Source organism: Lepidochelys olivacea, assembly GCF_965140295.1.
Source record: "Lepidochelys olivacea isolate rLepOli2 genome assembly, chromosome: 3".
Taxonomy (NCBI): Eukaryota; Metazoa; Chordata; order Testudines; family Cheloniidae; genus Lepidochelys; species Lepidochelys olivacea.
Genome location: NC_140413.1, coordinates 170,599,935 through 170,627,312, shown reverse-complemented (window position 1 = coordinate 170,627,312; position 27,378 = coordinate 170,599,935). Strand labels below are relative to the sequence as shown.

General features: G+C 41.1%; 1 protein-coding gene across 1 annotated transcript in view; it reads right to left on the bottom strand.

Moving 5' to 3' along the window:
- Positions 1 to 4,403: 4,403 nt before the first annotated feature.
- PKDCC (protein kinase domain containing, cytoplasmic) overlaps positions 4,404 to 27,378 on the bottom strand; it is a 45,439-nt gene continuing 22,464 nt past the window's right edge. Inside the window, exons 4-7 of the mRNA XM_084623531.1 lie at positions 22,830 to 22,909; positions 21,368 to 21,475; positions 8,666 to 8,839; positions 4,404 to 5,683 (exon numbers count right to left, since the gene is read on the bottom strand). Coding sequence (XP_084479657.1) covers positions 5,598 to 5,683; positions 8,666 to 8,839; positions 21,368 to 21,475; positions 22,830 to 22,909 — 448 coding nt within the window. The 3' untranslated portion in view covers positions 4,404 to 5,597. The remainder of the gene's footprint in view (positions 5,684 to 8,665; positions 8,840 to 21,367; positions 21,476 to 22,829; positions 22,910 to 27,378) is intronic.

Below are 27,378 nucleotides of genomic sequence, written 5' to 3'. Positions count from 1 at the left end.
CCTTCCTTACGCTTTGTCAGATTTATACAAATGATCAGAAAGAGCCTTTTGTGAACAATGCTCACTATTTTATAGATCTCACTTCCCCCAGTCTCATTCAGTACATTGTTGGCAGTTCATTTCATATGCAGTCTGTTGGTTTTGCACTGAGTAAATCTCTATTCAGCTCTCAGGATTTATTTCTTTTTTTAATACCAAGAATCAACCACGTAGAGCCTAGTTGGTGTCATCTTTCCTTTTTCCACTTCGGAGCTGCAGGAAGCTGTTTGAAGATGCCAAGGAAATGTAAGAAACAGTCCAAGCCTTCAAGAAAAGATAAAAATACCTTTTTCCAGAAAGAAATTTATATAAGATTGCTGCTCCAAGTCTAGAAAGGTCTCAGGGTTTTCCATGCCACAGGTATGCACTACATAGTAGTCTGCCCTCACGTTGCCCATTGTGGATAAGTTTAACAGGTGAGGGATTTAAGGTCGGGGACGCTTGGTAAGCTTCATGGTCCGCAGAGAAAGTAACACAATTATCTTGTCTCAGACCCTACCCAACGTCTAGCTGGGTTTGATTTACAGCAAAGCAGTCTTCTGAACCAGTTTTGTACTGGACATGAATTTGTGCTGCAGCAGAATTTTGGTGGCATTTTAGAGACAGTCAATATCAATATGGGCAGCCACAAACCATGACACAGGGTTGAGGACTGCAAAATGACTCCACTTCCTGGAGGTCTTCATGCCTTGAACATCGTGGCTTGGCTTGACCGTATTGCATATACCAAATAAATAAATGCCACAAGAACCAGTCCGAGCATTTGCTGAATCAGATCTTAAGCTGCCAAAGACACATTGCCCTAGATAGTAAATATACTTCTGTTACCAGTGGTTATTCCAGCTTAGAACTACTAAAGTGCTTCTCTTGTTAAGATTCTATCAGCATTTCCATAGGAAACCCCTATTTTCAAAGGGTTATCAAATGGTCCATATAAAATTGATCACCACTGAAATTTGTCATCCAGTCTTTTGGCTCAAAGCTATAGGTCTTTCTTTTTGCAAATTTTGGTGAGAATTGTTTTGACAGTTTTTCAGTTTCCATGGGGCAGCATGTTTTTTGGTTTCAGATGTTTTTAGGAAAACTTGAAAGGGTAGAATGAAATTATCGTGATCATTAGCCTTTGGATGTCTTTTTTTTCCTTGAAATTTAAAAACCCTGTTGGATACTTTTTATTTAGAAAATGACTAATTAGACAACCATTTATAAAATACTTTGCATTTTAAAAAAAATTAATGTATTTTATGTAATGTTTAATATGAAGGCACACAACCAGGGTTAAAGGCTTTCAAAGTATGTACTGACACCTCAATGCCAATAAGGTGGATCATGTCAGTGGTCTGTACATCTAAGTACAGTATGTGTTGGTGTAATGAATTTTAAAGGACTCCTTACTGTGTGTTTATCACCATTAAATGAATGATGGACTCCTAATTATACAATCAGTTATTGCAGCAGCTAAAATGCTAATCTGTGAATTACAGCATGTCATTTTAGTGATTTGTGAGACATTATTACAGTATAAGTGATCTCTGAGAAACTGCAATCACTAACAGGGAGTTTCGAGAGGGAGTTCTCCAGGTGAAGGAGGAGCAAATACAGGACCCTTGGGGTAAGTGGCTGTCTGTAGTGTGTGTTTGTGGGTTACTTGCTGTGTGCTGAGCTTGTTTGTCTGAAAGACTGTGTGCCGTGGCCGGCAGTTGGAAGCTGTGAGCTTCTAAACAAGGTTTGAAATCTAGAAGCCTCTGTTCATTGGCTGAGCCTTAGTCGGGGGCGGGGCTATCAAGAAGGCCAGGGCTTTATAAAGCAGTGAGCAAGCGACCAGGGACCGCTAACAGGGAGTTTCAAGAGGGAGTTTGGAAAGGGGGTGAGGTATACTTGCCATTCTTTAAAACCTTTAAACTAAACTATAATCAAAACTTCTTGATTTAAACAAAAACCCCATCATTAACCTAGGTAGCTGTAGAAGAGAATGCCCAGCAGCAGAGTGGGGGCTATCCTGTTTATTGCACTCGGTGTAGCATGTATAATTACCTGCCCTGTGGGCAGGTGGCCTTGTGTGCATTTGGTGCGAGGGGCTCCTGGCCCTCAGAGACCGTGTACGGGCTTTGGAGGCCAGGGTGGCGGAACTGAAGGAGCTAAGGGAGGCAGAGAGGTATGTTGATGAGGCTTTCCGGGACACTGTAGATTTGTCCCACCTCCGATCAGACAGCCCCTGCGCTGTTAAGGAGGATGAAAGGCCCAGAGAAGGAGAGCAGTCAACGGGATCAGAGGGAAACCTTCCCATAGTTGGGACCCTCCTTCCAGATGATGTTGGGGTATCTGCTCGCACTGAGGTTACCTCTCCGGGGGAGGGAAACTCCAGTGATTAGGAAAAGGCAGGTGTTAGTAATGGGAGATTTGATCATTAGAAACATAGATAGCTGCGTTTGTGATGACCAGGAGAACCGTATGGTGACTTGCCTCTCTGGTGCGAAGGTTGCGGATCTCCCGAGGCATCTAGATAGACTTACGTGTAGTGCTGGGGAGGAGCCGGTGGTCATGGTACATGTAGGTACCAATGACATAGGGAAGAGTAGGAGAGACATCCTGGAGGCCAAATTTAGGCTGCTAGGAAAGAGACTGAAATCCAGGACCTCAAGGGTGGCATTCTCAGAAATGTTTCCAGTTCCACGTGCAGGGCCTGGTAGGCAGGCAGAGCTTCAGAGTCGCAATGCGTGAATGAGGCAATGATATAGAGAGGAGGGGTTTATTTATTAGGAACTGGGGAAACTTTTGGGATAGGGGGAGCCTATACAGGAAGGATGGGCTCCACCTAAACCAAAGTGGATTCAGACGGCTGGCACTTAACATTAAAAAGGTTGCAGAGTAGTTTTTAAACTGAGAGATGGGGGAAAGCTGATTGCTGCAGAGGTGCATGTGGATCAGACAGACTTCTCTTAGAGGAGAGTCTATTGATAGAGATTCTTGAGTTTGTAGTCAGGAGGAGGGGATGGAAGAGGATAAAGTATGGGCCTGATCAGACGAGAAACATACACGAAAAGAATCTGACACATCAGAAAAGGACAGACAAATAAACAGTGACAAGTATTTAAAGTGCTTGTACACAAATGCTAGAAGTCTAAATAATAAGATGGGTGAACTAGAGTGCCTCGTGTTAAAGGAGGATATTGATATAATAGGCATCACAGAACCCTGGTGGAGTGAGGACAATCAATGGGACACAATCATTCTGGGATACAAAATATATCGGAAGAACAGAACAGGTCGTGGGGGAGGAAAGAAAGAAATGTGTGAAAGAAAATGTAGAATCAAATGAAATAAAAATCTTAAATGAATCCACATGTTCCATAGAATCTCTATGGATAGTAATTCCATGTTCTAATAAGCATATAACAGCAGGGATCTATTATCGACCACCTGACCAGGACAGGGATAGTGACGATGAAATGCTAAGGGAGATTAGAGAGGCTATCAAAATAAAGAAAACAAATAAAAGGAAGTTCTTCTTCACTCAGCACACAGTCAACCTGTGGAACTCCTTGCCTGAGGAGGTTGTGAAGGCTAGGACTATAACAGTGTTTAAAAGAAAACTGGATAAATTCATGGAGGTTAAGTCCATTAATGGCTATTAGCCAGGATGGGTAAGGAATGACAGCCTCTGTTTGTCAGAGGGTGGAGCTGGATGGCAGGAGAGAGATCACTTGATCATTACCTGTTAGGTTCAATCCCTCTGGGACACCTGGCATTGGCCACGGTCGGTAGACAGGATCCTGGGCTGGATGGACCTTTGGTCTGACCCAGTATGGCCATTCTTATGCTCTTATGTTCTTATATGCAGTGAGGTAAAGACTTTTGCTGAATGTGCTGCCCTAAGAACATCCTCTCTGGCATAGTCAGAAAGCTGAGAGAACTTCTGCTTCGCAGCTGTAGCTCCCTTCCTCCCTGTCCCCCACTGCCCTGAACAGAGCCCAGAGAAGACAAACAGAATTTAGTCCTATGATTAATTACTTCAGATTCTATTCTAATCCACTGTTAATTCAAAATGTTTGAACACCAGCGAGCTATATTTACATGACTGAAGTCACAAAGAAAGAGAAGCTACTGAAACATGGTCTCTTGACCTAAAGGTCACTTATTTCAGCATAGACAAACACACATACAGGGCCAAACTTTGCTCTTGGCTATGTGCACCAGATTCCCACTGAAGTCAGTAGGGAGTCGTGTATATCCTAAGGCAGAACTGGGTTCTCTTAGATCCCAATTCTGCAAAGATTTGTGCACATGACTCACACTATTCTATGTTAAGAACTTACATACATCTTCACAGGGTTCAGGCTTTAGTCTGCAGCACAGAAAAAAAATGACAAATTTAAAATTTTATTTTTTTTTTTACAAAAATAAACAATTTAAGGAACAAAAGTACAAAAATTTCTGAATGTACAAACTACAAAATAGTATGACATTGGTCACTTTTAGCTTTTAATTTATTGCTTTCACTGAAAGCAAATCCTCTAGACACACTATGCCTATAAAATGCATCTATTTATATAGAATTTCAGGCTAGTTTTTTCATTTTTCATTTCATTTGTTCTAAGAATTAGTAAGAAGCACCTTAGAAAACCAAGGATTTGAGGATAATACAAATGGAAAGTCTTCCATGGCAAGATTTTCATCAAAAATTGTGTTGTTCAAACTGCTAGATTGCTTTGCTGATCTGTCAGTGAAATATTTTAGGGAATATTTTGGACAGCGATTAAGGCCTTAATTCAGCAAAACACTTAAATATATACTTAAAGCTATCCCTATTCAGCAAAGCACTTAAGCATGGGCTTACATCCCCATGGCTTCAGTGGGACTACTCATGCTTAAAGTTGGCATATGCTTAAGTGCTTTGCTGGATCAGGGCCTAAACAACTGAAAATATGGCTTTATTAAATTAAAAATAAATGTTTTCATAAACTTTTAAAACAAAATGAAAATTGGCTACATTTTTGAAATTATAAATATGGCTGAGATCCATTGATGACAGGCCCATGGTATTTCTACAAATGTTTTTGGTCTTGCATATCTGATAACATTGACATAAATGTTGATTGTCTTCTATAACATTTGATATTTAAAGCTTTGTAACTGATAAGCTTCATTAACTCTGTAGTGATTGTACTTGTCTAAATAAATATCATGGCAGAGGACCCAGACTTCCTATGGAACTTATGAACTTCCAGGTCTGTGCAAATATGTACAGACCTAATTAACCTTGGTTAGAAAGGCTTGGGTTACCTACTGCTTTATAACCCAACTTATATTCCAACAGTGTATCACATTTTGTATTTTGTTCTGTTTTAAAAAAATCACATTTTGAAAATGTTGTTGTATTGCACATTCATCCTGGTCATGCAGGTCATTTCTTTAAAGTTTTGCTTAGCACTCTAGATTAGAATGAGTAATAGTGCAATTATCTCTCCCTCCCGCAGACATCTTGTACATAACAGCTGTCTATATTTATACACAAACAGCTCCTGTCATTTACAAGTCAGACTAAGCCACTTAAGCTGTCAGCCTGTCACTTTCACATATGTTATCTTGTCAGGATCAGGCACGATATGATTTGAGCCCATCTTGAAGAAGACAAGCTGCCGACCTAAACAGAACATGAAAGAAGAAAATAATTAGAAGTGATTACCAACATTTTGGTCTATTCCAAACATTGAAATCTCATATCCTGATTCTGTCTCTGCATTCTTTAAACTACACAGGAGGCCAAATTCTTCTCTCTCTTAAGCTGGTATAAATCTAGAGTCTTTCTGCTGAAGTCACAAGGGCCAAAGTGCTCTCTGTTACACCAACACTACATTGATTTCCATAGGTTTATTATGGATTCAAACCAGTATCACTCAGAGCAGAATCTGGCCTAATATAGCTACTCCAGGTAGATGCTAGGATAAGTGTGGTCAAGATTTGGCTCTGTGGGGTTGCCTAGGTGTAACTAAGGGAAGCATTTCAAGATTAAAATTGTATTAATCTGATTTATTTATGGAGTTGAAGGAGCTGCTGTAAGTCATCCCATTGACTTTAATGGGCTCTGGATAACAGCTTAAATGAAGAGCATTCACTAGATCATGCAAGAATATCTTCTTGGACTGCTTGAACCTACACAAAAAATGTATATATGCACCAAATTTGGCCTACTCTGAAACACAGATGCTAAATAAGTCATCTCCTGTTGTTCTGCAGCTCAGATTTTTAAGTCAACTGTAGCAGATTTTCCACTCTTACCAACAAACTAGTACAATAAAAACCACTGAGTGATGGGCAGCCTGTACCATTTCCATTACGTAATCAATCCTTTCATAAGCCAGAGTTCATTTAAGGCTGTCCTTCAGTAAGGTGTTGGTATTTGCTGCTGCCTCGCTAGCCCTTTCTGCTCTCATCATGCTTGTCAAACTAGGATCTTTCTTACATCCCCTCTATCTGGATGTGGTCCCAGCATACTGAAATCCCTAAGGCACCCGCTGTAATTGATAAAGGAGAGTCACTGGAATGTACACTACTATGTCCTTATGCAGTTATTCAACCTTCTCCTACCTTCTGTCTCAAGGTAATACAGCCAAACGTTATTCCCACAAATCCTGCCTCTTAAGATGGATTACAACATTTCCCTAAAAATCATATCACATTCTCATTTGTATGTCAACAACTATGGTTTTAAATAATCAATAACTCATCAGAATGCCTGAGAATAAAGTGATAATGTAGCAGCAATTAAAGTACTATTTTAAATAATTATTTTGATGGTGATATGCAATTAAGGGAGTTGTTCCTTTCTTCCCACAAATCTCACCAGAGCTCAAGAAGGTGTTTTTAGTGGCATCTTTGATAAATCTGATTGTCATGTAATGGACAGTGTGGTATGATAAGCTAGAAAGTGTTGGCTCCTCAGGATAAGACTTGCATAAGCCTGTGATATATTCTTGGTTCCAGGTAGGCCTCTGTTCACGTCTTTGGGGTACACAATGGCTGTGACGACCCACAGCTGCATACCACACCTTACAGTGAATATCATCCTATGGACAACTTTATATATATATATAAGTGTCTATTGTGGGTGCCTCCAGTTTTGGGGTACTTGAGTGAGATAAAGAGCCAGATTCTGGCCTGGTCTAAATTAACATAGCTCCACTGAAGTCAAAGCTCCATTGATTTACACTAACTGAGAATCAGCTTTAGGGGGTCTCTAGCTGGACACCAGAAACCAAGCTACCAAACTAAGTGGCCACTTCTAGATATGTAGGCCTGCATCTTTGCTATCTACCCACAATGGGGCACAATGCACGAGCAGGTAAAGTAGCCCAATGTTATGCCCAGGTAGTGTTGTCATTTCTACATTTCTGCCTTAACTGTTTACTCCCTTTTTGTGTCACTGTTGTAGCATCATTTACATATAGATCTTAGTACACAATGACTTTTAAGATTAGAACGGACTTTCCCAGAGCAGAACACTACTGTGCGGAGAAGCTGAAGGAGATTTTTCTTGTGCAGTCATATCGTTTCTTTAAACTAGGGTTTTACAGCCTCAAGTATTTGTATGGCTCCTATTACCACAGTATCTGAGCCCTTCACAAATCACAAAACCCCTCTGAGGTAGGGAAGGGTTATCATCCCCTTAGACGGGAACGGAGACAGGGAGGGTATAGCTAGACTGCTTTTTAAAACCTGCAGCAGCAAATTTCAGTTACCAGGGCTACCGACAGGCTCACACCAAAAACAGCTGTGTACCCGGTGCAGCTCAGGCTCCAAAACTCACCCCACACTGAGCTTCAGAGCCCAAACTCCTGCCCAAGCCCAGACGTCTCCACAGCGGATTTTAGTGCTGTGGCACAAATCTAAAATTCACCGCAACAGGTGTTCACACACAGTGTAGACATTTCTCTGGACGTGAAGTGACTTACCCAAGCTCACCCAGGAAGTCTATGGCAGAGCAGAGATTTAACCCCAGCTCTCCCAAATCCTAGGACGGTGCCCTCGCAACTGAACCATCCTTTGTCTAGAAAGTTGTGCCAACTCTCCTTACCAACAAACTGCATCTAAACCAGAACACCGACTGCTTATTTATTACAGCTGACAACAGCACAGCATTCCCGTCAAGATCAGGGCGCTCTTCTGTCTGCCAGAGGGTCACTGCTGAGTGATAGATGGAGGGATGAGAGAACGTGTTTGGCCTAATTTCAAACCAGATCACATGCACTTGAATGTTTCTTTCAAATTCAAATGTTGGACCAAATTTTGCCTATCTTACTCATGTGAAAACTCCCAGGGAGGTCAAGTCCCTGTGATCCCTGTCCAGCTGCCCCCAACTGATCCCCTCATTCAGGGCTATTCTTAGTCAGTGCATAGACCCCCCCTATGGAGCACAAATAAAGTACAGCCTAGCCCACCTCCTCTGCTCAGCTCCAACTGAGGGTTAAGAGACATCCTCCCATCTCTAGCAACTATGCTCCCATGAGCCTACTTCAGTGTAACTCATTCACCAGATGGTTTCAAAACCATACATATTTATATGGGCCAGTAGCTTGTTTTGGATTATTAGCACCAGCTGCTGCATTTATTCAATGGCACCCGTTACCTGTCCACGTTGTCTGGTTGGTCAGGACAAAAGCTTTGCACTGGGAGTGATTCTCACAGACCTCGATGGCTTCGCCAACATCGAACACAGAGAGGAGGCAGCCCTTGTGATGGTAAGAAGGCCAGCACCTGTAGTTCTCATCAGGAATAGCAGCTTCAGGTATCGGTTGGTACTCTGCAAAAAACAGAGCTAAGCAATCAGTTGGAATCTCTTCTGAAAGAGTTTGTTAAATGCCGTGAGGGGTGGGGAAAGAAGGCGTACGAAGGGAGGTGTCTCATAATCACATAAGATTTTCATCACCTCCATTCGCTAAAACCTCTTTGGTACTCTCATTTATTTATTTATAGAAAAGGGTCTGTCCATAAAACTGTCCGTACACAAGATGTTTTTGCCTCCTTCCTGAGCAGGCACGATAGATTTTATGTGGGGTTTTACTGAGAGAATGTCCCATTCAATAAACAGCATCCACTTGAATGAACTGATTCCCTGTCCTCGTTCTTAACACTGAATGGGACTGTCAGGGTGAGACCTGATCGGGCACTCCTGCCCCTCCCTCTCAGTCAGGAGAGCATGTTATTTTACTCTAGCTTCTTTAGAACATGAAGAAAAGACAGGCTTTTAATTAAGCAAACTTTTTTCCTTGCTCACATTAACACAAAAGGGGAGTTGCTTGATGGGCCTCAGGGGTGGGGGGGAAGAGGAGAGACAAAAAGAGCCCATGAAGCATGTCAGCTTTGGTTCTTGCCCAGCTCCTCTGCATTGCCCTGTGGATTACTTGGCTCCCTTGGCTGCCGTTCAGTCTCTCTCTTGCCTTTATGAGCTCCCTCTTGTTCTCTGTTCACAGCTCCTCTCAGTCTCCCGGCTGCTTTTGGGCTTCTCTGATGAATGCATCAGCAAAATTAAACTAATCATTTATAAATATTTCTACTTAGCTCCCAGGACACAGAAATAAAAAATAAGTTATTCTAATTGCATCCATTAAGGAAATTGTAGCTGTGTGCCCTACTTCTTTAGTCACTTTAGTTCAAGGATCTTTTGCTTGCAGCTGCAAAGTTCCAGCCTGCTAATATTTCCAGAGAGAGCTTTGTAAGGATGCTCCCAGTCCAACAGACAGTGTTTACTATAGACTTAACAGCCAACAGTTTGATTCATAAAACAATTATTCACCATCTACGGTACATTCCATACTATTTACATAGAAAGTGTGTGAAATATTCAATATGCTCTTATAAGGCTGGTCAAAACAAAAATAAGACATACACCAACACAGTAAGAGTCCAGTCATGTCCCATTTAAGCCAATGGCAAAACGCCCATTAACTACAGTAGATGCAGGATCAGACCCCAAAATGGATTTTAAAAAATGGGGAAAAATTACCAAAAAATGTCTCCTTAAAAAGCTGCTGCATGAATAAGAACAGTCACCGATCAGACATATGTCATTCAGTATTACATGTAATGGAATTATTTGGCCAGAGCTACAGCAGAGAGACTGATTTGTGCCTTCACGCTAAGGTCAATGAGACTATCCATGTAAGACAAACAACGGGTCCAGTCTACAGCTGCCCTGCTTCTTATTTAGTCAATTATATCAGTGCCAACCGAATGCAAAGTGGAGATGAAATGCTCACCTTGCAGTGGTGTGACTACAAAAGGTGCAAGGCAAAGGTGAATCAGTACACCTAAATGGACACCTGCAAGCTGGACATAATTTTCCTCTGTTACTTAAAAGGTAACATCTACTACAGTGCTGGAATGCCGGTAGGGATCAAGCCCTGGGCCCTTACAGGGAATTCTCAGAGCTTGCCAAGCTCCTGACAACAGTGTCGAAGGCCAAGCTCTAGCAGGCTTCGGCAGGAAGTCTGAGTAGTTAGCATAGCAACCCCAACATCATGTGATAGACCTTCACTATACAAACAGAAATCTGTCTCCCAGTAACCCACCTGTCAAACTGCAATTTACTTTTCAAAAAACTCTTTCACGGGCAAATATATTTTAAAAGTCTCTCTACTACATATTACATGGTTTCATTTCTAATGTGTTACTATATATTCAATGTTTCTCTCAAGTTTTCCTCAACTCCCAACCCTACCTACCATTACAATTCTTTAACCACAGTGGGCCAGAGCCTCAGGTGGCACAACCTGAGCAGCTGAAGCCCTATTTCCTTCATACAGCTATAAAGAAAAGCAGTTCTCAATAACTTTCAGAGACCGACGGCTTGCTTTGATTGAGGGGTGTGAATTATAGAGTGAGCTAATGTGTTGTGATCTAACCGTCCCGTGTAGACCCTGCTGGCACAAATTCAAAAAGGTACCTCGTTCGTGTTCATGTAAACATTAGAGTGAAGTTAGTCTTCCTACTTGGAGTAGCTCTGAGGTGTGCAGCAGTGACCTCTTTGTCCAGTTCCTAGAGCAGGGAAGCCACAATGGTCTGCAAAAGTCTCTGAGCTCTGTACTAATGTAAATAGTGTTGCACTGTATTTAGTAAATGATCATCCAAACCACAAAAATATACACAGAGGAAGACTAATACATTCCCTGGCTGGGACGTTACTAAGCTTCCTTGCACAGTCCAGGAAGAGGTAGAAACATAGGAGGCCAATGGGGAGTGTGGACGAACAGGACCTCCCTGTGGATAGCTCTGGCAGAACCCCAAGAGTGGCACATTTTGCAGAATACTCACAAATTCTGGGGTTTTCCAGCAGGGGTGCTGGAACAATTTGTATAGTGGAGGTGCCGAGAGCCATTGAACAAAACTGTAAACCCTGGATATAAAGGACACCACTTCAAGCCAGGGGGTGCAGCAGCACCCCTAGTTCCAGCACCTATGTTTTCCAGTATGGGGAGAGTGTAGGGAGGAGGGGAAACGAGAGGGGATTGTCATGGGGTTTCCTTTCCATTGTGTGGGTTTTCCTGTGGAAAGGCTGATGTCCTGAGCATGATGCATTTCAGCAAGCACAATGTGAAGAGATGCACAGTTTACTTTTTAAAAGCATTAAAGTTTTCCCACAAAAAGCCTGATCCAATATTTACAACTGGACTTTGCATGAAATGTAGCTCATTATGGATCCTCTCCTGCTTCCCCTGAAGTCAACAGAAAATCTCCCATTGGCTTCAGGGACAGCACGCTCGGGTCCTTAACATATGAGTAACTGCCAAAGTGAGGACCATATGGCAACCCTGACAGCCACATCAAGACACTCTTCAGCTTCCTTCTCCATACATCACTTTTCCCCTTACCACTAACGTAATAACTCTTACTACATTTTCCCTTTAATCATTTTTTTATGTCTATTTTTAAAATAGATGTGAGGGGGTGAGCTGCTCCCTAAAGGCCAGCTGTGCCTCTGCCATAAGTGGCCCTGCAGGGCAGGAACAGGAAAGGAGGCTTTGCCCCTACTTGTGTGGCCTACAACAGGAAAGCCTAAATCATAGCCCTGAATGTAGGGGCTGCTGTCAAGAGGCTTTGGTCCCCTGGCAGCATCTCACCTGAAAGAGGGCAGCAAGGATGACAAGTAGGCTGAAATGTAGCTCCTTCCTCTCTCTCTCTCTCTCTCTCTCCAGCCAGCAGAGCTTTCCAGCCTTGCAGTAGAACAAGTTTGCTATACCCCTTTAAACCGGTGCCACAAATTATTCCTCCTCCTCAATTAGGGAGCTCCAGGAGACATCCTTCCCCCCCAAGGGCGGTCAGGCCCATGTGGTTTTTTGGGTTATAGAAAATATCTTCGAATTGCTTGTAACCTAGAAAAAACTCTAACTCAGAACAACCACCACTGAATACTGGTCTGAAAAAGTGAATCCTTTTCCAAAGATTCACCTTGTCTCATAACATGGTGATCTAGTATCTTTGTAATTTGCACAAAGAAGAAAAAATCATGTGAATCTCACGTGTATACACTTCAAAGCAAGGGTCTGATCCATAGCCTTTACTTGTGTGAGTAATCCCATTGTGCTGTGAGTATTTGAAACCAAGACACTTTACTCACTTAAGCAGGGCTATCAGGATAAGGAGCCCTTACTTGAAGGCAACTGGACAGTTACTTAATTAACAGGAGTTCTGACAACACTAATTGGTATGCCCAATTAAAAGGAAAGCTATGTATTTTAGATATGCCCAAATGTAAACATTCAAATACATAATGAATCAAAATACTGATAAACTTGGTACTAATGCAATGGTTCAGAGAGCATTCCTCTCCTATTCAAAACTTGCTCAATCTGAGATAAACCATCAAGATGAAAAATAAACCCACTAAGTGATAACTTTCCAGTCACTCACTTTCTATCCATTTGTTTTTATGTTCATGTCACTCACCTACCTCTTTGTGGTTCACTATGTAGTATATAGCAAGATAAAAATGTTACATAGCTCACTTGTACTTTGTTGTATGTATCAAAGAGAGGTTTGAATGAGATTTGTAAAAGCCACATCAGGACTCTTTACCTGCTGTGTGAAACGGCTTAAAAAAAAACTAAGTTGCATTTCTTACACAACAAATTTAAATGTTCATCCTGGTCACAATGGTTCAATGTACTTGTTCTATTTAGAAAAACCCGACTGATTTAAAGACAGCTTTAGCTCAGGTTTTTGTCTTCCCAAACCTGAAACTTACTTAAATGGAGTTCTTGGAATTTGAAGGCTCACAGCAGTAAATCACATCATAAAAAAGGTCAAAGTTCTGGTCGATTTCCAGACTAATGGTGTTTAAAACCAATAAATACTTGCCTAATACTATAAATGCAGCAATAAATTTACACTTTCACATACATATACACAATTTGACATAGCATACTTAAAGTCTATCACTGTAAAGTCAAGGAATAGATCAAAGAATTACACTGTGTTCATAAATAACTCCTTACCAATGCCCTAACCAAAAGTATTCCTTTTCACTTGTACATATTTTTGTAAAGGTTGAAGCAAATAAACTTTTACTACACTAGGCCTGATTCTGTTATCACTTATGCCATTTTTCATACCAGTTTAATCTCTGGGACCAGATTCTCCATTCACGCTAATTTAATCAGAGCCGGGCAGGAAACAATTTCCCATCCTGCAAAAATTTGAGATTTCAAAACATTTTCCCAGTCCAAATCATGATTAAGTTGAAATCTAAAAATTGTTCATGAACCAAAACTCCAAGATGTTTTCTTAAATCACTCATATTTCATTTAGGTTTTTTTAATTATCTATAAATTAACCTGAATTCTGAAGTAAAAAGTCATTTTAAATAAAAAAAAATTTCCTTTTCTTTCTTTCTAAATGGGAAATTAGTTGAAACTGACCCATTCCCATGAAGTTTGCTTTGTTTAACTGGCATTTTCCAACAAAAAATGTTTAGCTGAAAAATTCCCAGGCAGCTCTAGATGTAAGGTAAGTAGCTCCAGCAAAACTGGGGCAGTTACACTGGGAAAAAGTCAATGTAAACCAAGATCAGATTCAAGCCCATTCATTTATGTTACTTGTCAATTTACGGCAGTGTAACTTAGATCAGGCCCAAAATGTCCTAAAGGCTCTGGCCCACCCCTATATTGCAGAAAAGACATCTTGACAATGTACCATTTCACAGGATAAAGTGATACATTTAAAAACTGAAATCAGTTCATGGCAAACTAACAAATCACTGACCAAACACTATCATTACAAACAAAATAGCAAAGCTTAAAAGGTTCTAACATCCCAAAATTACCTTAGCAAAAAAATCACCTGTGTTGTCCCAGTGCTGACTCTAATATATAAACATGCCCATTTTCACAGTACCAGAGTCAATCATATAAATAACTCAGGACTACATTATAAACAGGCTGTGGTTTCCCCTTTTTAAGTTGCTTAAATCACCCTAAATCTGACTTTAATCAATCCTAATGACCATTTATTTCAGCCACAGTAGCTAGATTGCATTTTTACTACCAGCTACAGCTACCAGTTGGAAAATTGCCCAGTCGTCTTTTCCAGTTATCACCTGCCAATACACCATGGGTCAATGACACAACTGCATCCTTGACAAAGTAATCCTGTTACTCCCTATTTCACCTGCACTTCCATTGTAATGATAAAATAATGAAACCTGCTTCTGGATTTCTTTCCCCCCAACCGCCCTTGCTTGTGGTTAAACATAAAGGGCCTGATTCTATCAATCTCAGTAATACCTTGCTATACAAATAGTCCCACTGATTTCCCAATGAGTACAAACAGCAGAATCAGACTCTGACTAACAGAAGAATATACTTATTGCTTCACATCATACGTTCAGAGTAAGAAACAAAGTGTAAACTTTGATATTACTAACGTTTGCCCTCCTGATGTTATATTGGTTTGCTTGACTTTCAGCAGATCTCATTTACATTTGTCCATGTTTTCATATACTATATTAAATTCGTTCCAAAAGAATGCCCCATAAATATGGCTCTTAGGCAAAAGTTAATGTGAATCTGCATTATACAAAAGCTGTTTTGGGAGGGGGCAGGGGCGCTACATGCCCATGCCAGCAATAAAACAGTAGTATAGCAGGAAAAATTACTCATCAAGTTTATTCCATTTATCTCCACTTCCAAGCACACCTGCCCTCCTCCACTAAATCACTGCAGCCATTTGGAGAGTGCTGTAGTCAAGTGAAAAAGGCACCTGGATAGGACACTGACCTGCTTCATGATGTTGAGTAAGTAGCTTCTCTGTTTCCACTCCATCTTTTGTCTGTCCTGTCTATGTAGACTGTCTGCTCTTTGGAGCAGTGACTGTCTCTTTTTATGTACCTGTACAGTGCCTAAGCACAATGAAGCCCTTGTCTTGATTGGAGCCTATCAGGGCTGCTGCAGTACAAATATTTACATTTTGTCCTCCTGTCAACATTGCACCATGAGAGGAGAAAAAGTTGGATTTTTTTCCTGGCTCATGCATTGACAATAGAACTGTTAACCAGGGTCCAACTACAGGGGCAGCTTCTACCTGCAGTTACGCCTCTGCAGTGCAACCTCATTGAAGGTAGCTGTATCGGAGACTGGGGTTGCACAGATGTGACTGAGGCAGAATTTGGCCAGCAAAATCTTTATTGGTGTATGAAAAACTGTATTAAAATTGTAGAGCTATCACATTAAATGCTCAGGGGATTCCCAGGTTCTACTTGCAGGCAGTGAGCTTTGGAGGGAAGTGTGTGAGCAATACTCTCGCAGCAGACAGGCAGTCTAAAATAAAGTGAGACGACCTGTGCCTCTCTGTCTTAGGGAGCAGCCTGCTTTGTCTCTCTATTTTTGGGTTCTTCTGTATTATTCTAAATTCTAAAAAAAATCAAGTATTGTTACAATACTTTTGCTGGAAGGTAGCACTGTATTGTTTTATCTAACTTCTCTGTTCCTATGCTGAAAACGTACCAAATGGGCGTGATACCACACAAGCCAGAAAATGTATAGGGTCAGATTTTTAAATATATTTAAGCTGCTAAAGATGCAGCTGGACACCTAGTGGAATTTTCAGAAGCTCCTAGGTGCATAGCTCCCAACTGGAGTTCGGCATCTCGTAGTGAGATTTTCAACAGGACTTAACTGCCATTGGAGTTAGGTACCTCAGCACTTTTGAAAATTCCACTAGGTGCCTATCCGCATCTTTAGCGGTGTAAATAAAATCTGGCCCCTAACACATCTGAAGGTCCAGCCCAGCAATTAGAAAAAAACATTTTTACTACTAAATGTGTGTGATCAAATTTGACCTAGAGCAATGGAAAGTTAATAAATATGAAACTCCATGATGCCATTTTTAGAGCCACTTTTCAGAGCAGAAAGGAAAGGAGTACCTTGGCTGCACAAGGGTAGAGATGTATATCTTACTGTCTACACATGGGGGAAAGGTATTTTCTCAGGGCCATGTCATTATATTTATGCTACAGGCCTGTGAAAGTGAGTCAGACCTACACCCTATGGAAGACAGCTACTGTCTCTCTGGGGCTGCTGCATGCTGATGGTAGAGGTGAGCACTCTGTTCCATAACTACACACTCCCAGTGGATTGGCCCCACTCCATGGGCCAGTAAAGATGGGGGTCAGACCATGCCTCTTCCCTTCTCATTTTCAGGCTCCTGCCCCACATGTGGCTGCCAAAACAATCCTTGTGCTCCCTAAAGTGGAGAGAGCACACAGACTGCTAGCAGGGGAGGCCCTTGCATGACCAATGGGAGGCTTCCTCCATGCTCCTCTATCCCTACGTGCCTCAGTAAGAGGCCTCATTCAATCTGGACCTATATGGTTGTGGAAAAGGACACCACAGGGGCACAATCCTGGCCAAAACGAATTCATTTAGAATCTGTGAGACTATTTGTAGGGAATTGTTTATAATGTAGTCCCAGCTGTAGCATATATGTCTTTAAGTATCTTCAAGAAAGTGCATATTGTCTTTTGTAGCTCAACCTAATATGGGGTATAAAAACTGCCTGAATATAATCTGTTCCCACCCTCCAATGTTTCTCTCTCTCTCTCTCACACACACACACCCCATTAAATTTTCTCGAGCATGTTGCTACAGTATTTTTTAAGAAATATTATTTCACTGTAAATATTTACATACAGCACAACCCTGCCAAAATGTCAAAGGACAAAGAAAAACAGGGAATGTCTTTTTACCTTACTCCTTGGCATTCTGTGTCTAGAGTCCTGTAAATGTACTTGGTTCAACAACTTCTTTTATTTCTGCTAATTATGCCTTTCTTTTGGCTAACCCACGCCTCAAGAATTAATAATGGGTCACCTATTTTCTTTAATGAATAACAAATCTACACGATTTACTAGCTGTAGTGCACCTCATACATTTTTGTGTAACTCCTGAATTCAATGACAGGTTGGGCTGAGGAGGTTAGACTAAAACTCCAGAGCCAGACCCTCAGCTGGTTTAAATCAGCATCACTCTTGAAGTCAATGAGAGTTTTGCTGTAGACTTCAACGAAGAAGGAATTTCACCCATAAAATCCAATGGGTTTGTACAGTATAGTATTCTTGTAGTTATAGCAATATTACTGTCATTTTAGAAATTTTTTTTACAAGGAAATAAATATATGATCCACATTGTTCAATGTTTTCAGAAGAAGAGACTAATTACAGAAAACGTACATGGCTATTGAAGGACTTCTTCCCCAACCCCTTCTCTACTTAGCTTCAGTAATTTAGAAGCAAAGCCTAGAGTATAATATAAATTTACAACACTGTAAAATGTTTTACAGCTGAAACCCAGTGAAAGCTTAAAGACCCAAGTCCTTCTGTGACATGACCGTGGTTCATGTTGTTAAATTTAATTTATGGACAGGCTCAGATTGACAAGAACTTTCCTAGTGTTGCTTTCCTACTGATGGTCAATATCACCTTTCTCACTTGAAAAGGGTTTCCTTGCAAAAACATAGGTCATATAAAGAAATCTGTTTCATGAAAGGTCAGATTTCAGCTTTTTCCTTACGTCCCTTTTCAGAGATCACCATTACTTCTTGTAAGGATTTACAACTCTCTATTAAAGACAATGGATAACTCAGTTTCTAGATCTAAATCAAATTATGAAGCACCATGAGTTGAACCTTCTAATGTTCCTTTTTTAAAAAGAGATATCACTTGCAGTTCCTGGATCTGAACCCACTATTGTGGCTTTAGTTTCAGTATAGATTCTATACCAGAATGAGCTCATTTTCTAGGTCTCTTTCAGATGCAGCAGGAATCTGTTGGTAACAGTTATTTGGTGAGATTTCAGCCCAAAATGGAGGCAACCTCACATGAGCTGTTAATTTCTTGAGATTTCCATTATTCGAGATGGTGGAAATCTTGTGAGATCTGGTCACCTGATGAGATTTCCACCATTTAGACCGAAATCTAATGAGAACAACCTTGTAAGATTTTGCCTCATTTTAACCTGAAACCAAATCATCTTTGGATTGAGAGTTTTGGTTTAACCAGAAACCAAAGCCTGGCTCCAATTCAGCCTCGAACCCAAACCACAATCCCTAGCCCAACCCTAAATCAGCTCAGCATCTGACAAACAGCCTCCTCCCCCCTCACTATATTATAGAACAAGACAGAAAAAGAACAAACAAGCCACCACTTAAAAGAATATTTTTCCCTTGCCTTGGGAGAGAGTTATACAGCGTCCTGTGACGTGCTACTGGTTTCACTGTCTTTCCACAGACAACATTTTGAGTGGTGTTTTAAGGTGAAATTTGTCTCACCCACATAAAGTGCAAGGGATTAGGGAGTTGAAATCCTCCTCTCCCCCGCCCAGGCAGGGTCAGAACCTGAGTGTGTAACTGCCTTTGTGGCTGCTTTTGCCTCTGTGGCTGCTGAACTGATGGGTTGGAACAGTATTCATGACCCCTCCCCACCACTTGCAGTTGTTACATGGCCCAGTGGCCTAAACTACTTATTCTGTGGTCCCAGCATGGCTTGGGAGTAGTGTTGCCTTGTGTGCTGGACCAGCATTCGGCTGTTCTCCTGAGCACCCAATCCTCCCCTACTACCACACCCTGCCTTGCAGCTCCACTGCACCATCAGGAGAATTTCACCGTTGGGAAAATCATCTTTGGATTGAGAGTTTTAAAAAAGTGAGTCGTCATGCTAAAAGTGAAATCTTGAAAGAGAGGAGCCTGTGTGGAGAAGGAAGGATGCGAGTGGACACATGGGGCCTCATTACACTCATTTGCCCTGAGGCCTTTTTAGACTCCTCTGGGAGGATAAAGTAGGGTGACCCAACGTCCCAATATTAGGGGCTTTGTCTTGTATATGCAACTGTACTCCCCCTACCCCCAAAAAGGTATTCCGATTTTTCATGCTTGCTATCTGGTTACTATAGGATAAAGGGGCCTTAAAATATGAATACATTATATATTTACACTATAGTGGTGTACATTTACATTATATATTTACACTATAGTGGTGTAAAATGGCCTTAGTGCAAATGAGAAATAGGCCCATGCATTCTGAAGACATGGTATCGAAGTATGAAAATTTACCCATAAGTCAACAAGGTCTTGTTTCAGTGTAATTTCTGCGAGGATATTTGATTTCTCTTGATTACCATTGGCTGAATCCTCACATAAAATAATTTAAAGAACCTAAATGTTGTGTTAAATCAGAATTTTATTAGAATTGCATAAAACTGTGCTCACATACTCTATGTGCTGTTACACAGAGCAATTTCTATACCCTTTACTCATGTTGAGTAGCACTTTGCTCCCTGAGCAGTTCCTGGGACTACTTGCAAACAAAGGCACTAGCCAACATGAGTAAGGGTAGCAGAATCTGAGCCACAGTTATTCAGGATTATACATAACTAAACCACATATGAAATACAGAAACCTAATCTGAGTGCAGGTCTGCTCCATATCAGTGAAACCTTGCACTGTTACATCTAGCATTGCTGTCTTGGGTTTTCTCCTGGCAATTCTTTATAAGCAGGACAGCCTTTAAAATTCAAAACCTCATATTGTCCTGACACGGCAGCTATATCTGGAATCAGCCAGCATCATAGAAAAACCTCAACCTTCCTGGCACTTCCTCAACAAAGGATGTGTTTGTACTGTTGATTGTGCTGCTGAGAATGATTTGACTGTGTTGACAGGTATCACTCAGCAAAGACTGTGATGAAAATCTGAACATTAGAAAGTTAAATGAACACCTGAAACAATTTTCTTGCCAATTTTACAACTAAATAAATATCGAATTATTTGTGATTAGTGAGCCAAATTCATCCCTGGGGTCAGAGTCCACTAAAGTCAGCAGAGTTACACCAGGAATAAATTTGACTCATGAGTCGGTCACAAGGGAAATGCTTCACTGAACTTTTCTAATCCTTTACCCTAAATCCATCTTCATTTACCACCCATCTCTTTCTCTCTGCTATGCATATGCAGGAAAACCATCATATTTTCCTATCACCCTCCAGCAGCTCAAAGTATGACATGGATATTGCACCTACAAAAAGATAAATTCTGCACAGCATCTTTTTTAAGTGGTTTGTCTAAACAAGAACATTTACCTATTCCCCTCTTTCAAATGTTACATTCTGTAATGTGGTCCTCAAGGTAGAATACTGATCTATTCTTATGTCTGAAAAGCACTGTTTTCATTTATGGTGCTATACAAGAGATTTTTGTTAAGATGTGAAAGAAAAACCTTAGCATGTAAACTTTATGCAATTTCTTTGTCAATTTATGCAGTTTTGTTACCTTATCACTTCTGCAAGCTGAAGGCTGCAGGGATTTTCCCCTGCAGAGTAGGTAGGAGGCTTAATGCTTCTAACCTGCAGCAGCTGCAAGATCTGCAAGGAAATCCCATGAATCTTAAGATATCCATGCAGAGCTAGGGTATTATCATGGAGATAAATTGGCTCTCTCTTCATGGGCTCCCTGCTCTGGCCTGCCCCAAACTCCCACCTCAAGGAGGTTCCAAAATGCAGGTTGAGAGATAAGTGTTTTGACATGATTTACCTTTCAGCAGGAGTTTATACTGAAGATTTCCCACAGGTTTGACGTGGTTGATAGCTACTCTCCATGGCATCAGCAACCCACCTTAGTACTTTCCTTGGTACCTGTGGAAGTCTGACTATCTGGAAGCCCTGCTGTGGACTTCAATTTCCATGACTTCAGGGACCTTTTTGGTCTCTTCTCCTTATTTCTGCTTCCCTCTACACCTCACAGTCTAGATTGAACCAATAGCTTTACATTTGTCAAAGGAATACTTTACCAGCTTTCGGCATCCGTGTAGCGTTCTGTAGGTATGTGCCACTCTTGTATAAATGCAAAACTCTTTCTAGCTGAGCCACTGTTTCATCTATTCCCCAGTGGAGTTCTCCTTTAATAGTACAGAAAAACAGTGATTTAGACAAAGAATTTGGAATTAATAGGGATTATATCTGAGTAAGGTTCCAAAGGATCAAGATTCAGCTGTGCCAAACTGCGTGATGTTTTTGTAATGTGGACTTAAAGTCCATTAGGCATTACAAAGTGACTGCCAAATTGATTTTCATATGTGCGATGAGTCAAGCCCTAAACCTGTGTCTCCAAAGCTGTGCAGCTAGTGTACTGAGACAACCAGCTTCCTGTCTGAATAGGATAGGATGGGTTACCCACAAGAGATGGAAACTCCTTTCCAGTGAATTCCCTTTGAAATTATTTATAGCCTGGCACATTATACCCCCCCATAAAAATGTACTGAATACAAGGCAGGGAAAAAAAACCTCTGGCATGAAATCAAAAGTACAGTTAAGACATACTCAAGCTACTCTTGTCTGAATGTCATTTTATGGTAAAGATAATGTTATGGTCTACTCTGGATTCTGAAGCATAAAATCATCTCTAATGTCATCCAGGCGATGTATGCAATAAATTGTCTCCAAGGTTCAAATTCCTCTCAGTAGAGATGGCCCATTCAAGGCCCTCCATATCAATGAATCCCTTAACATGGGACTAACATTTTGCAGAGGGCTGTGCATGGGCCCTTTGATCAGGATGAATTTCATTCTGTGGCCTGGCTTGTTCCTCCTGAGAGCTGCATACAGAGAAGACCAAATTTGGAGTCAAATACTGCTCCGGTCAAACTGCCATCGACTCGCAGTGGGAACTGTACCTATGTAAGGGTGAAATTCATCCCTGTGCTGGGGCCCAGGACAAGGCACATACCACTTAAATACTACTTAAGACCTCAAAATAGAGAGTTAAATGGTATATAGGCCTCATCTTGGCTCCTCTGAACAGGAGTGAATTTAATTCTAAAGGCACATCTACACTGCATCTGGAGGTGTAATTCCCAGCTCAGACAGATATTCATGGGCTAGCTCTGCCCAAACTAGCACCTAAAAATAGCAGTGTAGCCAAAGTGGCATGAGCAGCGACTCAGGCTAGCCACCCAAGTACAATCCCATCGGAGGTACTAGGTAGATACTCCAGTGACTAGCCCATCCACCACAGTTACACTGCAATTTTCAGCATGCTTGCTCAAAGCTAGCCTGGGTACATCTCCTCAGGCTGGAACTTACACCTCCGGCTGCAGTGTAGACGTACCCTAAGTGAGAGCAGAATCTGGCCCTAAAGCAATACATGTAAATGTAGCGCCCTTCCCACCCTCCGCCCCCAAACAAACACTCAAGTTTACAGTAATATGAAAAAGAGAGACATTTGGCAGTATCACATATTTACAGTGGGATTACCTGTAGCATTGACTATCATATCCAATAATGGTCTTAAGGAGGATGGAGCACTGTGTGGCAGAAGATATGTAAAAAAAAACCTGCAATGGAAAAGTAACCCATATTTTAAAATAAAGTTTGCATGGGTCTAGTAACCACTGAACAACATAAACTATTAGAATTTTATTTCTTAAGTCCTTGACCTATTCAGGAAATATAGTCATATTCTATAATCAAATAAATATACAGCTGAGACTAGTCACACAGCTGTCTGGCATACCCAGCCTAAGCTGCGATATACAAGGCTGCCTTGTAACTACCTGTAAATGTTCCATTAACACAGAAATTTGCTGTGAAGCCCTATGGATTGTGACTATTTGCCAAGCTGTCTGTACTTGGACAAACTTTATTAAAGGGACACTGTCAAACTCTGAAGTCTTGTTTTTTCCCCAAAAATCCTTAAAAATACAGGTCAGATTTTTGCTTATTTCATTTCAACGATTATTTCCTTTGCAGTTCTGCATTATTTTTAGGCTTTAAGATGAATGCGGGGGGGCAGGGGGGATCATTCTACACCACCGAAATTCAGGACATCTTCAATATTCCCAAGAATATTGGTGTGGTCATCATTAACATGCATTCATGATGTTCCCGAATGGACTCCATGTTTGAATGCACATTCTCTGCTGAAAAAAACAAACAAACCAACAACAAAACCTGCTAGGGATTCAGGTAGTTTGTATTGCTTTTCCTAGGAAACAAAAAGTAAAGCAGGTTCTACAATTTCTGGCTTAATTTCTCACAAGCTTGAAACAAGCATCTGGTTATGAAGGCTCTTGCCCTGTGCTCAGTGCCTGGTGATACCGAAATGCAAACATTTAACTGGTAATGCAAGTTAAATGGTGATGACTTCACAAAAACACATCTAGGGTTTGGAAATGCAGGCACAGCAATAATTTCTTGGAATTAAAGGTATGCTGATTTCACTTCTCTGTTATTATTTAAAGGTAGAAGTAATTTCACAGTGCCCCTTTAAATTTCTATTGCTAAGCCAATATTACTAACCTCTACAAACCCTGTTTCAGAGGGAACATTAGATAAAGATGGACAGTTCAGGATCTGGTAATATAAACAAAAGTACCAGACATATATATTAGGTAATAAGCAGAATGGTAACACAAATAGGAAATTTTACTGAGAAAGTTGCCTTGTCTATCCTGTAAAGTACAGCTTCCCCATCCCCCACACGGCCATAGAAACTGCAGTGAATCATACTCACTGGAGAAAATAAAGCAGGTTTCACATAAGCATAATTTTTTTAAAGTTAAAGTTATTGATTGGAAAATGTCAGCTACAGGAGCCAGTATTGTGGCCTATTCAGCTGACATACTTCCACTTTATACAATTAATATTTTCTGAAAATGTTAACTTTTTTTATACAAGAGTAAAATTCATCCCTTCTAAAAAAGATATTTACAAAATCCCCACGTTAGATTATTATAAAAGATTTCTTAGTGTTTTATATAAAAAGCAGCACTCTAAATACATAGTGTTTTAAAGGTAAGCAGATCATTACCAATGAAGAATTCATCTGGTAAATGTTTTGTACCTGTAAAATCCATAAATGGATTGCGACTGATCACCAGAAGCATTCTGAAAGTATTTGAAGGTCACAGTTTGCTTTTCAGACTGGGTTGGATATTACAATTGGACAGAAAAGTCACATAGTATTGTTTCTGATCCTCAATTGAATGACCGTGCAAACATTTTGATATGAACACTCACACGTGTGACTTTGAAATGCATCGACTTCAGTGCCAGTGAAACTCAAACTGGCACTGATGCATCTGATGAAGTGGGTTTTAGCCCACGAAAGCTTATGCCCAAATAAATCGGTTAGTCTCCAAGGTGCCACAAGGACTCCTCGTTGTTTTTTCAAACTGGAACATTCATGCAGAGGCACCTTGTGGCAGGGAGGGGATGCGGAGTCACGTGCGCCGACACCCCCTCCTGCCCCCGAAGATTTCTGCCAGGGTTTATATGCCCTGCCCTGAGTCCCACTGCTACCACCAGAAGAACCTTCACATTGTGCCCTCCCTCCCCCCACTACCGATAGTTACGTTACATCTCTGCATTTATGATTTGTAGATTATAAAGCCAGAAGGGACCACTGTGAGCTTCTAGTAGTCTGACCTCCTGCATTACACAGGCCAGATAACTTCTTTGAATACGATTCCTTTTTGAACTAGACCATCTCACCTACAAAAAGATCCCATATTGTTTTAAAAATGTTCAGTTATGAAGAATTCACCAAACCTATTGGTAAATTGTTCCAATGGTTCATTACCCTCACTGTTAAAAATGTGCACCTTGAGGGCACAAAAGGATGCATATGTGACTGAAGGAAATAATTTAAACATCCAAGCCAATACTTGCACAACAATTTTTTGTAATATTTTCTCAGCTCTAATAATCCACCCTGAGAAGGAACCAGGAGACTGGCCTAGTGATGTTTCTCATGGGTGACTCTAATAAATTCAGATACTACTGAAAATGTATACCATTGGTTAATGTGCTGCAGGTTTGGACTATCAAGTAGCACCAGATATGGACAAGAAACCTTTTTTCCAAGCTTCAGAAAGTAGTACTGCCATTCACCTGCCATCACAGTGTCCCAATACATGGGAATCTGGGAACTGGAAGACCTAGTCTCTACCAAGTAGATTGTAGTTTTGTCCTTGCTGAGTGAGCATATAGAGATTGTTGCAGATGCATTCATAAGGGCAGCTGCAGCCTACCATGGTGTAGGTCTGCTTTCATACCAAGACCTATTGTGTGAGCATAATAATAAGCAATAGGGGGTGCTAAAAGCATTAGGATTTTCAAAGTGTAAAAACAGATCTTTAGAAACTGATGACCAGATGGAATAGTTCAGGAGTTCTCAACCTTCATTGCACCACGATCCCCTTCTGACAACAAAAATTGCTACACGACTCCAGGACGGGGGACTGAACTTTGAGCCTGCCCGAGCCCTGCCGCCCTGGGTGGGGAGCCAAAGCCAGAGCCCCACTGCTCTTGGGATGTGGGGGGGGGGGCAAAGCCAAATCCCAAGGGCTTTGGCCCCAGGCAGGGGGCCTGTTCCCTGAGCCCACACACACTCAGGGCTCAAGCCCTTGGGCTTCAGCCCTGGGCAATGGAGCTCGGGCTTCAGTCCTAGGCCCCGGCAAGGCAAATGCCAGCCCTTGGCAACCGCATTAAAACGGGGTTTTAGAACCTCTGGAATTGTTCAATAGCACTCTCACAAATGTTAACCACTGTGATAGAAAAAGACAGCTTTCTTCAGTGAGACCAGCAACCATTCCATGAAATCACTGTGTCATGGGCATATCCCCATTTATGATAGTGTAATGGCTGAAAAGCACACTTAAACATTAAACGTTTTTTTCTGGCCAGTCCAGCAAAATGGCCCTAATGAAAAACTAATTCACTAAGGAGGATCTTTAACCCAAGCAAATGGAAAATTTTGCAGAATACACTAAAAATTGCACTGTGCAAATGCACATGACAGTCATGTAGTGGAATGCATTTCAGTGTGGTCAGATAATGTTACACATATGCTGGTAAGTGCATTGGGACAAAAGCAGAAGACTCTCCCTGGAGAAGTCTCTTCTAGCTGTGGTCTGGCAGGGAATGAGTGGTGTGATACTTGAAAGATAAGCCTAAGAAAGGAGCACACCTAATTATGGCATTGCCTTGAGACCTTCTACCGTCCTATCTGGATCAGTCCACAGCACTCTGTCTCTCCAGCGCACTTGCACATCAAGCCACAACACAATTAGAAGCAGTGCATTAAGAATGAATTCTTGATCCTATGAAAGCCAATAGTAAAGTTTCATTGGGATCAGTGTTTGGCCCAAAGAGTGAGTTGAGTGATCAGCGTTAGTGAAGAGCCAAGACCACAAACATAAAACCCTCATGTAAAATTCCTCAGTTGTAAATCTGAAGAAACCTTAAGAAACGAAATTCTAAGAAACACATTTGAGCTTGACACTTTCTTCAGAGTTCTGACTGGCCAGACATAATATCACCTGATTACCTATCTGCCATGTGCAGACCTCAATGAGGGGCACTGGAGGATGGACAGTAATGCAAGAAGCAAGCAAATCATTGCCTATTCAAAGAACAGCAATTGGTTTGTTGGCGTACAGAAGCATGGGGTCAATTGTCAGGAGAGAACTATATCACTATATTCATTATAACCCCTGGGAGATTGGTCTACACTAAAGTAGTAAAATGACGTTACAGGTTTTTGACTATCAAACAATTGAACCAGCAAGTTTTATAATCAGCAGAAAAGAGGCATGGTCTAATGAGAGAGGCATATGGTTTAGTGGTCAGAGCACAGAACTAGAAGACAGAAACGTTTGAATTCGAATCCCAGCTCTGAAGTCATTTCACTTCTCAGCCTCAGTTGACTCATACTTAAAAGGGGATGATAACACTTATTAATCGACAGCATTGATGCATTGTGTGAATCATTTAATTAATAATGCAGTAACTGTGCCCAAAT